The sequence below is a fragment of the Neoarius graeffei genome, chromosome 24 (genome assembly GCF_027579695.1).
Source record: "Neoarius graeffei isolate fNeoGra1 chromosome 24, fNeoGra1.pri, whole genome shotgun sequence".
NCBI classification, from domain to species: domain Eukaryota; kingdom Metazoa; phylum Chordata; class Actinopteri; order Siluriformes; family Ariidae; genus Neoarius; species Neoarius graeffei.
Genome location: NC_083592.1, coordinates 41,786,204 through 41,803,622, shown reverse-complemented (window position 1 = coordinate 41,803,622; position 17,419 = coordinate 41,786,204). Strand labels below are relative to the sequence as shown.

The 17,419-nt window shown below is 40.8% G+C and overlaps 1 protein-coding gene across 2 annotated transcripts in view; it reads left to right on the top strand.

Annotated features, from left to right (window-relative positions):
- The window catches only part of rasgef1ba (RasGEF domain family, member 1Ba), a 136,344-nt gene extending 123,086 nt beyond the window's left edge, over window positions 1–13,258 (top strand). For both annotated transcript variants that reach the window (XM_060907255.1, XM_060907254.1), the window contains 6 exons: window positions 1,014–1,093; window positions 3,990–4,085; window positions 6,809–6,904; window positions 7,166–7,289; window positions 8,974–9,046; window positions 11,787–13,258. In XM_060907255.1, the coding sequence (XP_060763238.1) occupies window positions 1,014–1,093; window positions 3,990–4,085; window positions 6,809–6,904; window positions 7,166–7,289; window positions 8,974–9,046; window positions 11,787–11,811 (494 nt within the window). In that variant the 3' untranslated portion in view covers window positions 11,812–13,258. The remainder of the gene's footprint in view (window positions 1–1,013; window positions 1,094–3,989; window positions 4,086–6,808; window positions 6,905–7,165; window positions 7,290–8,973; window positions 9,047–11,786) is intronic.
- The last annotated feature ends 4,161 nt before the right edge of the window (window positions 13,259–17,419 follow it).

Below are 17,419 nucleotides of genomic sequence, written 5' to 3'. Positions count from 1 at the left end.
CTGAACCTTATTGCGAAAAGTCAAATTTTGAATCGGCATAAAAGACGGGTCTTCTTTTTAGTAGTTCTGTGGTAGGAGTGATAAAATGCACCTTCACTAGGTCTATTGTAGGTTAGTATAACGTTACTACTACAGTGTACACGGGTGAAAACGCAGATGCTGCGTTGGAGCCTGGGATCTACACGCAGATGGTCAGCACTGACCATCTCGATAGACGAAAGAGGGGAAAGATGGGAGGAGTGAAACCAGCTGGCCTTTTCTAGCATTTTCCCTAGAGGCAAACCAATAGGCCAATACTCTTACACAAGAGTTTAGAGAGAGAGAGTGTGTGTGCATATATTAAAGTCAGCAGCAGAGAACAAAATAGTCATGAGAAAGGTTTACTGTGTGGAGGCTAGACCATTGTGCTGGGTGAATAGGCCATGAGCACGCGTCTTGGCATGAGGCCGGATCATTATTCTCACCATTTTCAAAGACAGTAGATAGAAGAGGGAGATGGGACAGATCTGTACCCAACACCTGTCAGCACGATAAATGGGTTTCTTTTGTAATCGTGTCTGTAGATGGTATCAGTTTTTTGTTTGGGGTGACGGCGATGTCTTTCTTGACTTGCAAGAAAAAAAACATGGCTGCTTTTTAAAAAAATATGAGTAGAATCAATGTTCTGTGAATTAAAAAAAAATAATGTGATGGACATTAGTCATTATAAATCTACTGTTTATTTCTCCTGCCTGCCAATCCTCCAGAATGAAACCAAAAGATCGTATGCCTCCGTAGTCACCCAGCCATCGGATAAAGACTACTGAATCACTCTTGCTTTGGTCATCACTAGGTGGATCAGCATAGTAGAGCTTGATCAGATAGTCTAACCAGACGTTTAGGGGGAAGTGATGCGCACACGAATGCTTTTGTTCCTGAGAAATGGAAGCTTCAAAACTGCAGCTGTGGCAGAAATGGGACTTGGGTGTTGTCCTGTCCTGTGCTGACCTGGTGTGTGTGTCTTTTTGTTACAGCTGGCATGAATATGAGTCCAGTATCACGCCTAAAGAAGACCTGGGCCAAGGTCAAAACAGCCAAGTTTGATATTCTGGAGGTTGGTATTTTTTTTTTAATGTATTTATCATAGTGTGTGTGTAGTGTGAGATATGAATGTGTAGGAGCATGCGTGGGGATAACAAGAGGAGCACAACAACGTCGAATGACTACACATGTCTTACAGCAGCACTCCAAGCACATGTTGTGACTCAGGCATGCATGTGGCTCAGCCCACGCTAATATAATATACAGAACCATTCATTCCAATTAAATATCCCGCGAGTTCATAGTTCGGCCTTTACGTAGGCTTGAAAATGTTTAAAAAACAATTGATTCTTCGTGCACACTGCTTATTTAGCATCTACAAATGATTGCTTCACCTTTAGAGTCAGTGAGCTGGATAATTGACTTTTATAAAATAAACATACACCCTTCTGTTAACCACCACAGTCCCGGGGTTCTTTCCAGATTTCAGGGCTTTGGCATTTCAGTATGTTAAGACAGTTTGGGAAAGGAGTCTTCAGGGAGTTTGCTGTCTACATACTCGCAGTCCTCCATCACTCGGTGATGCATTTTCCCTCCAGCGGACAAGCGCTAGTAAAGCGATGTTCTCTTTTTCCTTACAAACTCTGAGATCTGAGGGTTTGAAGATTAAAGGGTTTAGGTGGCTCTTTGTCTTCCCTGTCAAAACCTAGAGCGTTCAAGCTGCAGGCATTATCCTACAATGGACGTTTGAAGAAACCCTGCCTTGTTGTCGTGGGATTAATTTTGTTTCACACTCGGGTCATGTTCAAACCACTTGGACATCTTGGGCCAATTTTAACGTTATGTATACGTGATGTTCCTGTGCAAGAACATTCCGAAGCAACTTGTGACAAGAACCACTTATTTCAGTGTTTATTTGTGTCACCCCACCAGATTTCCATACCAGATGCTCAGATTCTGGATTTTGAGTTATACCTGCTGCATTAAACTACCAAGTCTGCTAAGCCTCTGCATGCAGGAAATACAAACCAAAGTGAAATTGGACCAAGGGAAGTTACTATAAATCTGACATGAAATCGTGTGGGCGCAACCCAAAATGGTCCATTTTCCAGGCAGAGAGCCTTCAAAATGTCCATGTACAAGATGTTTCAGCTAGGTCTAAAGTGTATTTTTAGACCAGAATGACAATACTTATATAATGGATTTGCAAATCAGCTATAGGTAATTTAATTTGATACCTCATTGATTGGTTGGCACCGCGCCAAACTCCTTTTTGGCACTGTGCCAATTATGTCAGACAATTAGTCGCCGACGCTCTGTTTCTAACATGGGATCGACTTTAACCTGTACAAAATATTACCAACAAAACCAGAACTGTTGTTGATAGTCATAAAATATGTTTTTACTCTTTTTCTAACCTCTGAACATGCAGTGTTGAAAACATGGAGACCAGGACTCTGAATCAGTCAGTACATGTTCAATGAAAAGATGCTGTCAAGTGTTGACTCATTTCTGGTTCTGGACAGTAACTACACGGTAGTCACTGAAAACGAGTCCCTGTCTCAAGTCCTCTAGAACCAGCCTCAGTCCAACACAGCAAGGCACAAAACACGTTTAGTCACGGTCACTGCCAGGATCCATCCCAGTGAGCTGTAGACAGCGAAAACTGCGCTCGCATGATCGACGCCTTTTTTGACTACAAATCAAAATGTCATTTGCAGATTTTTATGGCCAAAGGAAGATCTATACTTGTTCCAGTCGTGGATGATGTTAAAAGTGGTAAATGTATCCCGTCGGGGCGCTATTGAGGTGATTATTCGTTGATCGTTACTGGATCAGCCAGCAAAAACGGTGCAAAATATCACGCGCTTTCCAATGCTGTTTCTGTGCATTCTTTAAACAGGGCATCTGGTACAAAAATCCCGTGGCACGACACACATCTACACTATCGTTCAAAAGTTTGGGGTCACTTTGAAATTTCCTTATTTTTGAAAGAAAAGCACTGTTCTTTTCAGTGAAGATCACTTTAAACTAATCAGAAATCCACTCTATACATTGCTAATGAGGCGGCACGGTGGTGCAGTGGTTAGCGCTGTCGCCTCACAGCAAGAAGGTCCGTAATCGAGCCCCATGGCCGGCAAGGGCTTTTCTGTGCGGAGTTTGCATGGTGTCCACGTGGGTTTCCTCCGGGTGCTCCGGTTTCCCCCACAGTCCAAAGACATGCAGGTTAGGTTAACTGGTGACTCTAAATTGACCGTAGGTGTGAGTGTGAGTGTGAATGGTTGTCTGTGTCTATGTGTCAGCCCTGTGATGACCTGGCGACTTGTCCAGGGTGTACCCCGCCTTTCGCCCGTAGTCAGCTGGGATAGGCTCCAGCTTGCCTGCGACCCTGTAGAACAGGATAAAGCGGCTAGAGATAATGAGATGAGATGAGACATTGCTAATGTGGTAAATGACTATTCTAGCTGCAAATGTCTGGTTTTTGGTGCAATATCTCCATAGGTGTATAGAGGCCCATTTCCAGCAACTCTCACTCCAGTGTTCTAATGGTACAATGGGTTTGCTCATTGCCTCAGAAGGCTAATGGATGATTAGAAAACCCTTGTACAATCATGTTAGCACAGCTGAAAACAGTTTAGCTCTTTAGAGAAGCTATAAAACTGACCTTCCTTTGAGCAGATTGAGTTTCTGGAGCATCACATTTGCGGGGTCGATTAAATGCTCAAAATGGCCAGAAAAATGTCTTGACTATATTTTCTATTCATTTTACAACTTATGGTGGTAAATAAAAGTGTGACTTTTCATGGAAAACACAAAATTGTCTGGGTGACCCCAAACTTTTGAACGGTAGTGTATCTGCAAAAATCCCTGTGAAAGAACAGTAGAGAGAACATGTGTTGGGTTGGTACCAGAGAGAAGTGCCTCAGGTCACTGTTGTAGCAACCTAATGTCCTACTCTCTTTCTGTAGCACCAGATGGACCCATCCAGCAACTTCTACAACTACAGAACAGCGCTACGTGGGGCAACACAGAGATCTATAACTGCACATACCAGCAGAGAAAAGGTAAGGCTGCTGTCAGTCAGCAGCTGACAGTCGCTGCGCAAGTTTTTCTTGTTTTAAGCCAGTCATTTCACCTTTACACAGGACATGCGTAGTTATTCTCCATCTTTTGTTTTCTTCATGTTCGTAAAACTGCTTTTATTTCCGATCTGCTATATATATATATCGAGCAATTGTAAGCAGTAAACAGGATCAGGTTTGTTGTAATGATACATAATTATGCCATTTATGACACAGAGGAAGATTGTATCACAAGATCGTAGCTGACAATGTTTCAGCCAGCTGTAAAATGAGGAGCGTATTGGGAACATTTTGTGAACTGAGATCATCTGTAACACTGCCCTCACTGGGCTTTTGTTATCGCTGCCATCAAACCCTCCCAGTATTCTCACCAAACTGCGTCTGCTCTCAGCTCCAGCCAAAAAAACGTTATGTAATGAAGCGTCCTCAGAGGGTAAAGGGTGGATGGACCGAGCCATAAATGGGTCCGAATTTTCTGGGCGAGACGTCACAAAAGGGGGAGGGCGCATGCTGTTTTTTTTTTTTTTTTTTTTTTTTTTTTCCCCCTGAAAATGTTCTGTTCTCTGAAACAACGTGACAGCTGGCCTGTTCCAAGAATGATGTTGACATGGGATGACTTGCTCCAGACTGCCCGCAGTTATCCAGTGTTTAGTGGACATATGCTGCATTCCGTCATTTAGACACAAACACTGACGGTTTTTGTCACACTTTTGTCTCATTCTCGAAGGTGATGGCCTTTTGTGAAAATGGAGTGGGAAAGAGCTGTATTTTCTGTGGCTATAAGACAGAATGTTCCCAAGAAACCCTGGAATGTTCACCTCCCCATCTTATTCATTGGGTGGGGGTGTTTGTTGATGGAGCTTTCTCCACAGTAGTGGTGACTCTGCAACTTTGTTTTGCCCAAATCAGATCTGTTTTGGATTTGGTCGTCACTTGGGGGACACACGGGAACTAAAGCAAATCATGTTGTGTCTGTGTGTATAGCAGACTATAAACAACCAATCACCACAGAAGTCTGTTAATTCTGCATCGTTTCTCTGAATGTGCATGTAAATCTAGATGCATGATTTTCCCTACTGAAAATTTTGAATGTAGTTCAATTACTTAAGATAAGCCTTCGTCCTATTTATTCCTCTCAAATAGAAGACACAGTGGGCCAATATCAGCTTTGGGTTTGGGGTTAACGTTTTTCGAGTCTGGCTTCAGCTGATCCTAAGGTTGACTCATCTTACATACTCAGTGTAGTTCCTCATCAACAAAACAAACCTATTACTGTGTGTTACAGTTGTGTTGAATTGAAACTACAAAGATAGAAGTGTATTTAAAATGAGTGTGCATTCTCTGAAGAGCAATGCGGGGTATTTTAAAGATGCAGCATAGCTTTAACATCATTTCTGTGTGTGTGTGTGTGTGTGAAATCGTATGGGTGAGTTAGCCTGAGGTGCCATGTGAAATTTGGTGGATGTTTGGTAAAAGTGCTACTGAGCAAAACTCCATTCATTCGAATGGGGCCAAAAATGAATGGAAGTTTATGGTGGGAAAAAGGGATGCGTGAAAGCCAAGGAAAAGACAAGTGCATGTCTCAGATGAGGGGATGGATATATGTGGGAGGACTTGGCCTGAGGCATCACGTGATGTTTCATGAAGGTTACTCAGGTTAAAAAACTGACAGAGTGAAAGTTTTTCTCCCGAAACTCCATTCATTTGAATTGGACCAAGAATGAATAGAAGTGAATGAGGAAAAAGGGATCAGCGAAAAGAAAGGGGGGGGAAAAAAAAAAGTGTGGGTCGGAACCGATTGCATTTACGCGTCGGGGGAGTTGGCCTGGTGGGTCTCTGATGAAATGTGTCCGAGCAGGACGACTTGAAAAGTGAGCCCCATTTAATTTTCTATGGGGGAAAAAAAAACAGAAAAATGACAAGAACGAGAGAACAGGTGCATCGATCCAAAAGATGTATACAAGCACACCATTCCCGATGAGACCGCACAGTTTAAAGGTAACCTGGGGTCTCTCTAGCTCGAAAACTGCGGGAGAAGAAACTGTCCAAAAATCTGGCAGAGGAATAATGCTAATAAAACGTCTTTTAATTAGACGTTGCTGATGTTGATGACGGATGACGGTGATGCAAATGTTTACACGAAACCCTTTTATAGGTGAATACCTGTTGTTCCCTAATGTGTAGCCTCAACATTATGAGACATTTTATTAATTTTAATTTGGTTTCAGCGTCAAGGCTTATTGACCCGTCAAGATTTTTTAATTTAAATCCAAAATTCTGCTTTAATATTTCTTTTTGCGTGAGACTGGTGGCTGTTCTGATCATTTTCTTTCTGTATGGGCTTATGCATTTTGCTGTGAGGGATTTCAGCTCAGGTGTTGCGTGCCAGCTGAGCTCTTGTTTCATTTACAAGGTGTCTGCCTCCTTTTATGAGTCATTGTAAGTGCACACTAGTGTGGTAGAAACAGGTGTACTTCTTGACATGTTACTTTTTGAGGTCAGCTAAGGTTAACTAATCTTGTAGTTTTCGTCTGTATCTCATAATCGAAGACCAAACATGACCTTATAGTTTATGTTCACAGGACTGAACTGGCTTGTTTTGTTCAAATGCTGCCTGGGTTGTTTAGATTCTTGCCTAGTAACTAAAATTTACTTCCTTTACAACTAATGTTTGTTGACTCATTATGCTGTTTTTCCTCTTTCAGATTGTCATTCCATTCTTCAGCCTCTTGATCAAGGACATAATCTTTCTAAACGAAGGATGTGCTAACCGGCTCCCAAATGGACATGTCAATTTTGAGGTATGCTCTTTTTTTTTTAAGTTCCTTTTTATTGAGGGAAGTGGAAACAATTACTGTCCATTTTAATAGTTGCTTAACTGCGGAGGAAATTGTTAGCTAAGCATAGCAACGGCCACATCCACATACAGGCCACTGTTGCACGCATGCAGAATGAGGAAGTCTGCAGTTTGCAGTATCAAGCTTTTGTGCTGTGGGTGTCTGCTGAATGCTAAGACACAGGGCTGGGCTTTAACGTTTTAGTATCTTGCTATTGTTTTGCAGAAATTGTGGGAGCTGGGCAAGCAAGTGAACGAGTTCATGACCTGGAAGAAAGTGGAGTGCCCGTTTGAGAAGGACCGCAAGATTCTGCAGTACCTCCTCACCGCTCCCATCTTTAGCGAGGATGGTAAGCCGGTTCCTTCATGCTGAAAGCACATGGTTAAGATAGTGGCAAGTCCTGCTGGAGGGATCTGACCATTTTTTCAGTTTGGGATTTCGAACCTTAACACTCCATGAGCTAGTGTGTAACTTTAAAAAGAACAGTATTCCTCATCAGCTTGTCCACATGTGCATAATCTAGAGAAAAGTCTAGACCAGTGCTTCATTTCTAATACGTTTTTAACACTTTGAACTATGCACTATCCTTCTTTTACCCGTAGCACATGACTGTTTGGGTTCTAGCCAACTAATGCAAATCATTTCCTTAACGCCATAACTTTTCCCTCTCGTTTCCTCCTCAATTTGGTCACCTCCCAATTCCTACCCACCAGCCAGCCCTCTGTCATACAACAGCTCCCAACTGGGCAGGGAGAAAGTTAATATGTACTGCCTTACTGTGCAGCTTAACACACTCGGAAGAAAGCTTGATCTACCCTCTTGCGCATACAGTACTAGTCAAGTTTGGACACACCTTCTAATTTAATGTTTTTCTTTATTTTTATTAATTAAAAGTCACTTCATGTCTTAAAGTAATGATGGATGTCGTTTCTCTTTACTTAGTCGAGCGGTTCTTGACATAATATGGATTACTACAGTTCCGGAATAGGGCTGTTTACTGTATTTTTATTATTTACTGTTTGATCTCGAACGCATTAAGAAGGCAAGAAATTGCACTAATTAACTTTTGACGAGACACCTGTTAGTTGAAAAGCATTCCAGGTGACGACCTCATGAAGCTGGTTAAGATAATGTCAATAATGTGTAAAGCGTCACCACTGGCTATTTTGAAGAATCTAAAATATGAAACTTTAAAAAAACAACAAAAAACCACTTGTGTACACAATTCCATATGGTATTTCATAGTATCGATGTCTTGTGGGGCGGCACGGTGGTGTAGTGGTTAGCGCTGTCGCCTCACAGCAAGAAGGTCCGGGTTCGAGCCCCGTGGTCGGCGAGGGCCTTTCTGTGTGGAGTTTGCATGTTCTCCCCGTGTCCGCGTGGGTTTCCTCCGGGTGCTCCGGTTTCCCCCACAGTCCAAAGACATGCAGGTTAGGTTAACTGGTGACTCTAAATTGACCGTAGGTGTGAATGTGAGTGTGAATGGTTGTCTGTGTCAGCCCTGTGATGACCTGGCGACTTGTCCAGGGTGTACCCCGCCTTTCGCCCGTAGTCAGCTGGGATAGGCTCCAGCTCGCCTGCGACCCTGTAGAACAGGATAAAGCGGCCAGAGATAATGAGCTGAGACAGAAAAACCTATGAAGGAGTAGGGGTGTAGAAACTTTTTTGACTGGTACTGTGTATGATCTCAGTTGGTTAGTGTCGCTGTGACTGACATGAGAGAGTAAATAACATCCCTCCCACCCAGACAGCACGGCCAACCTGCTGACTAAACACACCCAGCTCTGTAATCTATTTAGTGACTACGCATCATTTATACAAGAACTCCCAGTGCTGCCTCATACCTGTCATTAGTCAATACCTATCAGATTTGACACAATCAGACAGGCGCATGCCTTACACACATCACGTGCTCTGATTAACTCATGTGTGAAGTAATACCTCTCGTGAGAAAGTGCAAGAGATAATAATGAGTCAAAAACAAGGTCTCTGATGAAGTGACACATTGTATTCTGTGTCTTATCTGTTGACAGCTTTGTACCTGGCATCCTATGAGAGCGAAGGACCGGAGAACAACATGGAAAAGGACAGATGGAAATCTCTTAGGTGTGTGAGTGTGAACATTCAATCATCACAGCTGAACAGTTGTTTATGATAGCCTTTGGGCATTTGTGGCCAGACTTTTTTTTTTTTTGCTGTGACTTTTACATGTTGATAAAAGCCGTCTGAGCACAGTGTCCCATACAGATGTACAGTTAAGTAAGGAATAAAAACACTTGGTGGCAAACTGTTCCAGGAAAATGGAGTAGTGTTCAAAATGAATAAAATACTTCCTTAAAATACCTTTACATTTATAAGAAAAGCATTCATGGAACTTGTCGATCTAGCATTAGCAGCGAGAACATCATTTCCATTAATGTGCCAAGTTGTGGAAAAACAGTGGTCCAGCACCATATTGAAAGGCACAGCATGGAACACTGATAATGTGAGCAAAAAATGACTAAACGCAACCCCTCCCCAGAGTCTGGCGAGGGAGAGTCCACTTGGCTGCGTATGCAGTCACGTTTCCTAACAGCCGTCCAAACCGTACAGGGAGGGGTCGATGGAGAAAGGGTGATGGATAGAGTGAGGCATTTTCCCCACTGCGACAGGATCTGTCACATTACGGGATTCTGTGTGGATCAGCAGAACGTGCTCAGGCCCAGGCGGAGGCAAAAGCACAACTGTCAGTGTTTCAGTGGGAGGAAATTAACTCTGTAGTGGACAGAGAAGAAGTGATAAGCGACAGGAAATGGGACACATCAGCTGGTGTCTGGGAGACGCATGCCCTGTGTCCGAAATCACTCCCTAGTGCACTCATAGTATAGGGCACAATAATAGAATTATTACACCCTATATAGTGCACTCATAGTATCCCACAATGTAGGGATCGACCGTTTTTTTTTTTTTCAGGGCCGATACCGATTATTATGGAATTGGGATGCCGATAACCAATATGTGCAACCGATAAATGTAAACATTATAATTCACATGAAATTAAACATAGCACACACTGACACAGACCTTCATATCCATGAAATGTATGTTTAATTGTAAAATTGAACATGAAATTTTGTGCAGGGAGATGCCAGCAGCATTTGTACAATAAAGTCAAACATTAGTTAGAATAAAATGAGAAATAAAATAATAATAAAATATTCACCAATAAAAAAAAATAAATCACTCCCTACTATATTACAGCTCACCATTTTCAGTGGAAAATAAATGAAAATACACTCTTACCAACTTCAAGTAGTTTTTAAATAACAAATCAAGTGTAGGGAGCTGCCTGCAGCATTTTTTAAAAAGTAAAATCAAACATTTATGTAACAGCTTAACAAGTAACCATCTACATTCTAATGCTTTTAATGCCCAAGCCTAATATTCCCAATTTAGGAGGATTATATTGTAGTGAAGGAAGCATTACATGTAGTTTCAGTGAGACTAGTTGGTTGTAGGCTAATTCAAGTGCTTCCTTCCATAAGCTAAGTTTGCCTGGCTACACAGATGCAAATGGACAATTTTAACGAGTAGTAGATGAAGAATGTAAACATATAATGATGTTGTGCTTTTGCAACTTGTGTGTTTGTGACTTATTGCGGCAAAAGCAGCGTGTCCTTACCCTGAAGTGGGATCTGCTTCTGCCGGAGTGCCCGTACGGCCGCCTTGAAACAGTTCACAGCGTTTAGCTACGCGTGTTGATTGGCTGTATCCCTTGTGCCGCTTCTGCCCGAGTGCCCTTATGGCCACCTTGAAACAGTTCACAGCGTTTAGCTACACGTGTCGATTGGCTATATCTCTTGTGCCAAACAAATCAGATGTTGTGGTGGGCGGGACCGTGTTCTTGAACTCAGAGAGGCGAGTGCAGGAAAGGACGTGCAGTGACAGTCACGTTAGGAACGAAATGGCTGCAAAAAGGCATGTTATCGGCATATCGGTGGAAATTATGGCCGATACCGACAACCCTAAAAATGCAGAATATCGGCCCGATATATCGGCCAGGACGATTATCGGTCGACCCCTACCACAATGCACCGTGAAAAGTAGTGTACAACCGATGGTCACTAACCAAGCAATATGCATCGTGGTTGCACTGCAAGAAAAAAAGTGTGTTGGGGTGAATGGACGGAGGAAGAAACACATTATAAATGGACATTCAGGTACAATTACAAATAGTAAGAGAATAGAAAAAAGCTAAAATGGAATAAGACACATAAAATGCAAGAATAAGTTACAGTGCAAAGTGAGGAATTAATCAAAAGCCTCAAATTTGATTTAATAAAAGGCAGCGGCAAAGAAGAAAGTATTCAGCCTTGATTTAAAAGAACTGAAAGATGCAGCAGACACAAAGTACTTTGTATTGATTAATGTGGGAAATACGCTCAGTATAATATGTATTTATCACAAAAATACATGCATGTATGTATTATTTTGAAAACCCACCAGCCGACTGATCTGGCATGTTTTAATTGTGCGACAGTAATGACGTAAATACCGGCGCAACGGAGTAGTCAAAGTTTTTTTTTTTTAATAAATTTTACCAATGTGCTCGCTATATAGTCCTCTATATAGTAATTCCCTATGTAGGGAGTAGTGAACGAGTGAGCAGTTTTGGACACGGGGATGGTTTTGGTTTTAATGCAACGTTGTCGGTCTGATGAGTCTAGTTATATATGACCTTGATTTAAAAGTCACACCTGATAGCACTCACTGTGCTTTTGATATCAAAATCAGATTTAAAGTTTGAAAATGAATGTTCCCTCATACGGCCACATTGTCCTGATTCATCTCTGTGGACTTTTTGCAGGTCCTCTCTGCTAAACAGGATGTAGTTTTCCTGAAGAACTGAAGAACCCAAGTCCAAGTCGGCATCATTAAACTTCTGGCAAGCCAGCTGAGTCACCATTTTTCCCCCCCCCTCAAGAAGTGAGAAGTAGCCCTGAATTTTAAGGGAAATGACAATCACTACTTTAAGTTTTTCTGTGTGTGATGGAGACCTGGATATTTCAGGACGGTCTTTCATCACTTTGTAAAGATTATCACTTATCCGTTAAATACGATTTTTTTTCTTATGCCAAGTTATTGTTCTCGCTTGGCTGCAACTCATGATACATTTTCTGCTGTCTCATGAGGCGTTTGGTTGCTTTTGAGTCGTCTTCTGAGTTTGCTGCTGGTTAGCCAACTCTGGACAGATTATTTAAAAAAAAAAAAAACAAGACTAATATTAAAACCAGCATCCTGTGTACTAGTACTGTACATTAATAGTATACAATATTAATTTAAGTATAGACTTATTTTGTTCTTATTTTTCTGTTGTACATGTTGACTTTTTTTTTTTTTTAATACCCGAGGTATTTGTAATGCGTGTGTGAGCGACTGCCAAGTGAGGACGAGAGCCGCTCGTCAAGGTCTGCTGAACGCACTGGCTGCGTTCGAGAATAAAAATGTCCTTTTCTGTTGTATTATAACCTTTTTTTGTGATATTTTGTAACATTCTTATTACCTTTTTTATTTTTTTTGCCCTGTTCGTAGGGATTGATGAAGGAGATACAAACACATGCGTTCCTTATTAGCAGTGTTACTATAGAAACACAAATTTCCTCTCGTTGAACATAGGAACAGAGGACTGTATTCCACTGTAATACATCACAACACATCCATCTACCTCCTGTCTACACAAGCTAATTTTGCTATTATGCTTTTGTGGCCCCCTGGTGGTCATTCCATTAATAAATAAGAATTAAATTAATACATACTGTAATACACTACACGCTCATTAGTGTAGAACTAGTTCAGCTGCACATTACTTTACAATTATATGGTTTTCCTCATTTGCAAATAGTTATTTTTTTAAAAATGGCTTGTTCCTGTTCCCTAATTATACCATGTTGTCGTCTTTTTTTTCCTTTTAAATATTATGATTTAAAAAAAATAATTTTGTTACATTTTGTCCTGTGTTCATTTGTACGTAAGCATGTTGTAGCTACCAGATACTGCTCTAATATTTTATATTTATCAACTTTGTATGAGGCAGACTCATTTTCAGGGTACTAGCGTACAACATGAAGTTAAAGAAGTCAATATTGCCGATTGTCTAGTGTACCATGTTCATTTTTGTTTTCTGCTCATGGAGAATGTTCCAAAGCTTTATGAAAAATAAAGTGTTTTTCCTTTTCTGTGCACACTTATGTATTTTCACTGTTTTGATGGGTAAGAGACACCCTGAAATAGTTGTATAGACAAAAAACAAACATTTCAATAAAAGAATTCTTGTGTAAACATGCATTTTAGTGTACTCAATGGACATTCATTTTATTCTGTCCACATTCACTGGATATGAGCAATCACACGCTCTGATTGGCTACTCTACTACTAGGATATCAGCTCATATACCATGAGTAGAGAAGAACAAAATGGTGGAGCGTGTTGCGTGTTACTCAAAAACAAAACCCAAAAAATACAAAAAAAGCAAATATGGAATGAAAGTATTTGATGGTAAACGTATTTTTTTTTTTTCAAGTATTATTATTATAGCATTTTCACAAATTGCTCCTGTCATTTCACTGACTAGTTGACATTGTAAGTGGAAGTGATTTTGTCGGACGTTTTGTACAAAGTTTTTATTTATTGAATTTGCAAAAAATAAAAAATGCTCTGTTGGCAGCATGGTGGTGTAGTGGTTAGCGCTGTCGCCTCACAGCAAGAAGGTCCGGGTTCAAGCCCCGTGGCCAGCGAGGGCCTTTGTGTGGAGTTTGCATGTTCTCCCCGTGTCCGCGTGGGTTTCCTCCGGGTGCTCTGGTTTCCCCCACAGTCCAAAGACATGCAGGTTAGGTTAACTGGTGACTCTAAATTGACCGTAGGTGTGAATGTGAGTGTGAATGGTTGTCTGTGTCTATGTGTCAGCCCTGTGATGACCTGGCGACTTGTCCAGGGTGTACCCCGCCTTTCGCCCGTAGTCAGCTGGGATAAGCTCCAGCTTGCCTGCGACCCTGTAGAAAGATAAAGCGGCTAGAGATAATGAGATGAGATGAGAAAAATGCTCCGTTTCTCAAAATCCAGTGAGTGTGGATAGAATAAAACAGTTATTCCACTCGATCTCGTAGTACATGGCTTACAGCCTACTCGGCACTAAGCACCTCGCCGGCTATCAGCTCATGAGTCATGTACGACTCGATTTCATGGAATAACTGTTTAATGTAATTTTTAAAATATTGACATAGCTAATAAATTGCCAGTTGATCAGATATATCAACATAGGTTATGTACACTAACTGGGCATTTACAGGAACCCTTGTACACCTGTACATTCATGCAACTATCCAATTAGCCAATCACGCGGTAGCAGCAAAATACTTGAAATAACCCGCATACAGATCAAAAGCTTCAGTTAATGTTCACATCAATCATCAAATGTAATCTCGGTGTCTTACTGTGGAATGGTTGGTGTCAGATAAGCTGGCTTGAGTATTTCTATAACTGCTGATCTGTTGGGATTTTCACACCCACAGTCTCTAGAGTTTACACAGAATGATGGTGGTGGGGCATCCATTGAGCAGCAGTTGTGGGGGTGAAAACACCTTGTTGATGAGGGCTGAAGTCAGAAGAATGATCAAAAAGATTCGAGCTGACAGAAAGGCTGCGGTAACTCAAATATCCTCTTTACAGCTATGATAAATGATCTACATTGATTTGAGAAATATAACACAGTGGACTATCTACTGTAATTTCTATGAAAATGTTTATCTACAGTGGTGCTTGAAAGTTTGTGAACCCTTTAGGATTTTCTATATTGCTGCATAAATATGACCTAAAACATCCTCATATTTTCACACAAGTCCTAAAAGTAGATAAAGAGAACCCAGTTAAACAAATGAGACAAAAATATTATACTTAGTCATTTATTTATTGAGGAAAATGATCCAATGTTACATATTTGTGAGTGGCAAAAGTATGTGAACCTCTAGGATTAGCAGTTAAATTGAAGGTGAAATTAGAGTCAGGTGTTTTCAATCAATGCAATGACAATCAGGTGTGAGTGGGCACCCTGTTTTATTTAAAGAACAGGGATCTATCAAAGTCTGATCTTCACAACACATGTTTGTGGAAGTGTATCATGGCACGAACAAAGGAGATTTCTGAGGACCTCAGAAAAAGTGTTGTTGATGCTCATCAGGCTGGAAAAGGTTACAAAACCATCTCTAAAGAGTTTGGACTCCACCAATCCACAGTCAGACAGATTGTGTACAAATGGAGGAAATTCAAGACCATTATTACCCTCACCAGGAGTGGTCAACCAACAAAGATCACTCCAAGAGCAAGGCGTGTAATAGTCAGCGAGGTCACAAAGGACCCCAGGGTAACTTCTAAGCAACTGAAGGCCTCTCTCACATTGGCTAATGTTAATGTTCATGAGTCCACCATCAGGAGAACACTGAACAACAATGGTGTGCATGGCAGGGTTGCAAAGAGAAAGCCAAAGCTCTCCAAAAAGAACATTCCTGCTCGTCTGCAGTTTGCTAAAGATGATGTGGACAAGCCAGAAGGCTATTGGAAAAATGTGTTGTGGACGGATAAGACCAAAATATAACTTTTTGGTTTAAATGAGAAGCGCTGTGTTTGGAGAAAGGAAAACACTGCATTCCAGCATAAGAACCTTATCCCATCTGCGAAACATGGTGGTGGTAGTATCATGGTTTGGGCCTGTTTTGCTGCATCTGGGTCAGGACGGCTTACCATCATTGATAGAACAATGAATTCTGAATTATACCATCAAATTCTAAAAGAAAATGTCAGGACATCTGTCTATGAACTGAATCTCAAGAGAAGGTGGGTCATGCAGCAAGACAACGACCCTAAGCACACAAGTCGTTCTACCAAAGAATGGTTAAAGAAGAACAAAATTAATGTTTTGGGATGGCCAAGTCAAAGTCCTGACCTTAATCCAATTGAAATGTTGTGGAAGGATCTGAAGCGAGCAGTTCATGTGATGAAACCCACCAACATCCCAGAGTTGAAGCTGTTCTGTATGGAGGAATGGGCTAAAATTCCTCCAAGCCGGTGTGCAGGACTGATCAACAGTTACCGCAAACGTTTAGTTGCAGTTATTGCTGCACAAGGGGGTCACACCAGATACTGAAAGCAAAGGTTCACATACTTTTGCCACTCACAGATATGTAATATTGGATCATTTTCCTCAATAAATAAATGACCAAGTATAATATTTTTGTCTCCTTTGTTTAACTGGGTTCTCTTTATCTACTTTTAGGACTTGTGTGAAAATCTGATGATGTTTTAGGTCATATTTATGCAGAAATATAGAAAATTCTAAAGGGTTCACAAACTTTCAAGCACCACTGTAAATGGGCTGTACATGAATAATTTTGTCTATAAAAAGAACACCTAAAAGAAACCTGTGTTGACCTTTGAAACCTTCATGTAATAGAACATTATGTGAAGAATCACTGTACCTTTGTTTGTAGTTACACAAACTAATGCCCATTTGTTAAACATCCTGTTATAAAAGCATGAAAGAACGTGATCAGAAGAACTCCCGGAAGGTTCCCAGAAGGTTAGTTTGTTATTACAGCAAATAATACCTAAAGTTGCCATATAACCATAAAAGAATGTCATGTTTTAATGTTTCCAGAACATTTTTTGGGGGAAATGCCGACTGCTGACAAGTTCAGAAACTGGATGTAGTGGTCACCAACATCATTTCTTCTTTTGTCCAATGACTAGTGATGTGTCGATGACGACAAATGAACATTGAGCCAAATCACCAATATGAGCCCTTCTACTTTCTCTACTTTGATCAAAAACGCCTCCATAGAAACCACTTCAACTTCGGAGCTAGGTGTTAGTGTGAATGAAGAGATGCATGTTTTGACCAAGTAGCAAAAACCAGAGAAGAAATGCAGAAAATGTGAACGTATTGAAATATTGAAAAACATATCATAAAACTACAGGAGAAGGGTAAAGTGCATGGGGAGTGAAGGCTAGCCCGTCTGGTCTGAGCCCACAGAAGAGCTGTGCTGAGAGACGGTGTGTCAACATCTGTACTTTGATGGCTTGATGTCAACAATGGTTTGATACTTTGATGTCAACATCTGTACTTTGCTGGTGTGTCAACATTGTGCACTTTACTCTTCTGTACAAAGGTGTCCAAATTAAGAGGTGCAGTATAATCTAGCAAAAGTGTATAATATTGAGCTACACGGTCAACCTTGCAGAAAATATCATATCGGTTTAGTAGCTAATTAAACAGCAACTACTCAGCCACTCATGTATAAAGTGTACAGGATTACCATATTCTAATTCTGCATCAGTATCAATTATTTAAAAGTATCATTATTTACAAATCTATTCCATCTTCATTACAAAAATGAGGTTAAATATATATTTTCAGGGGAAACATCATTGTTGCGGTTAACTTTCACATTT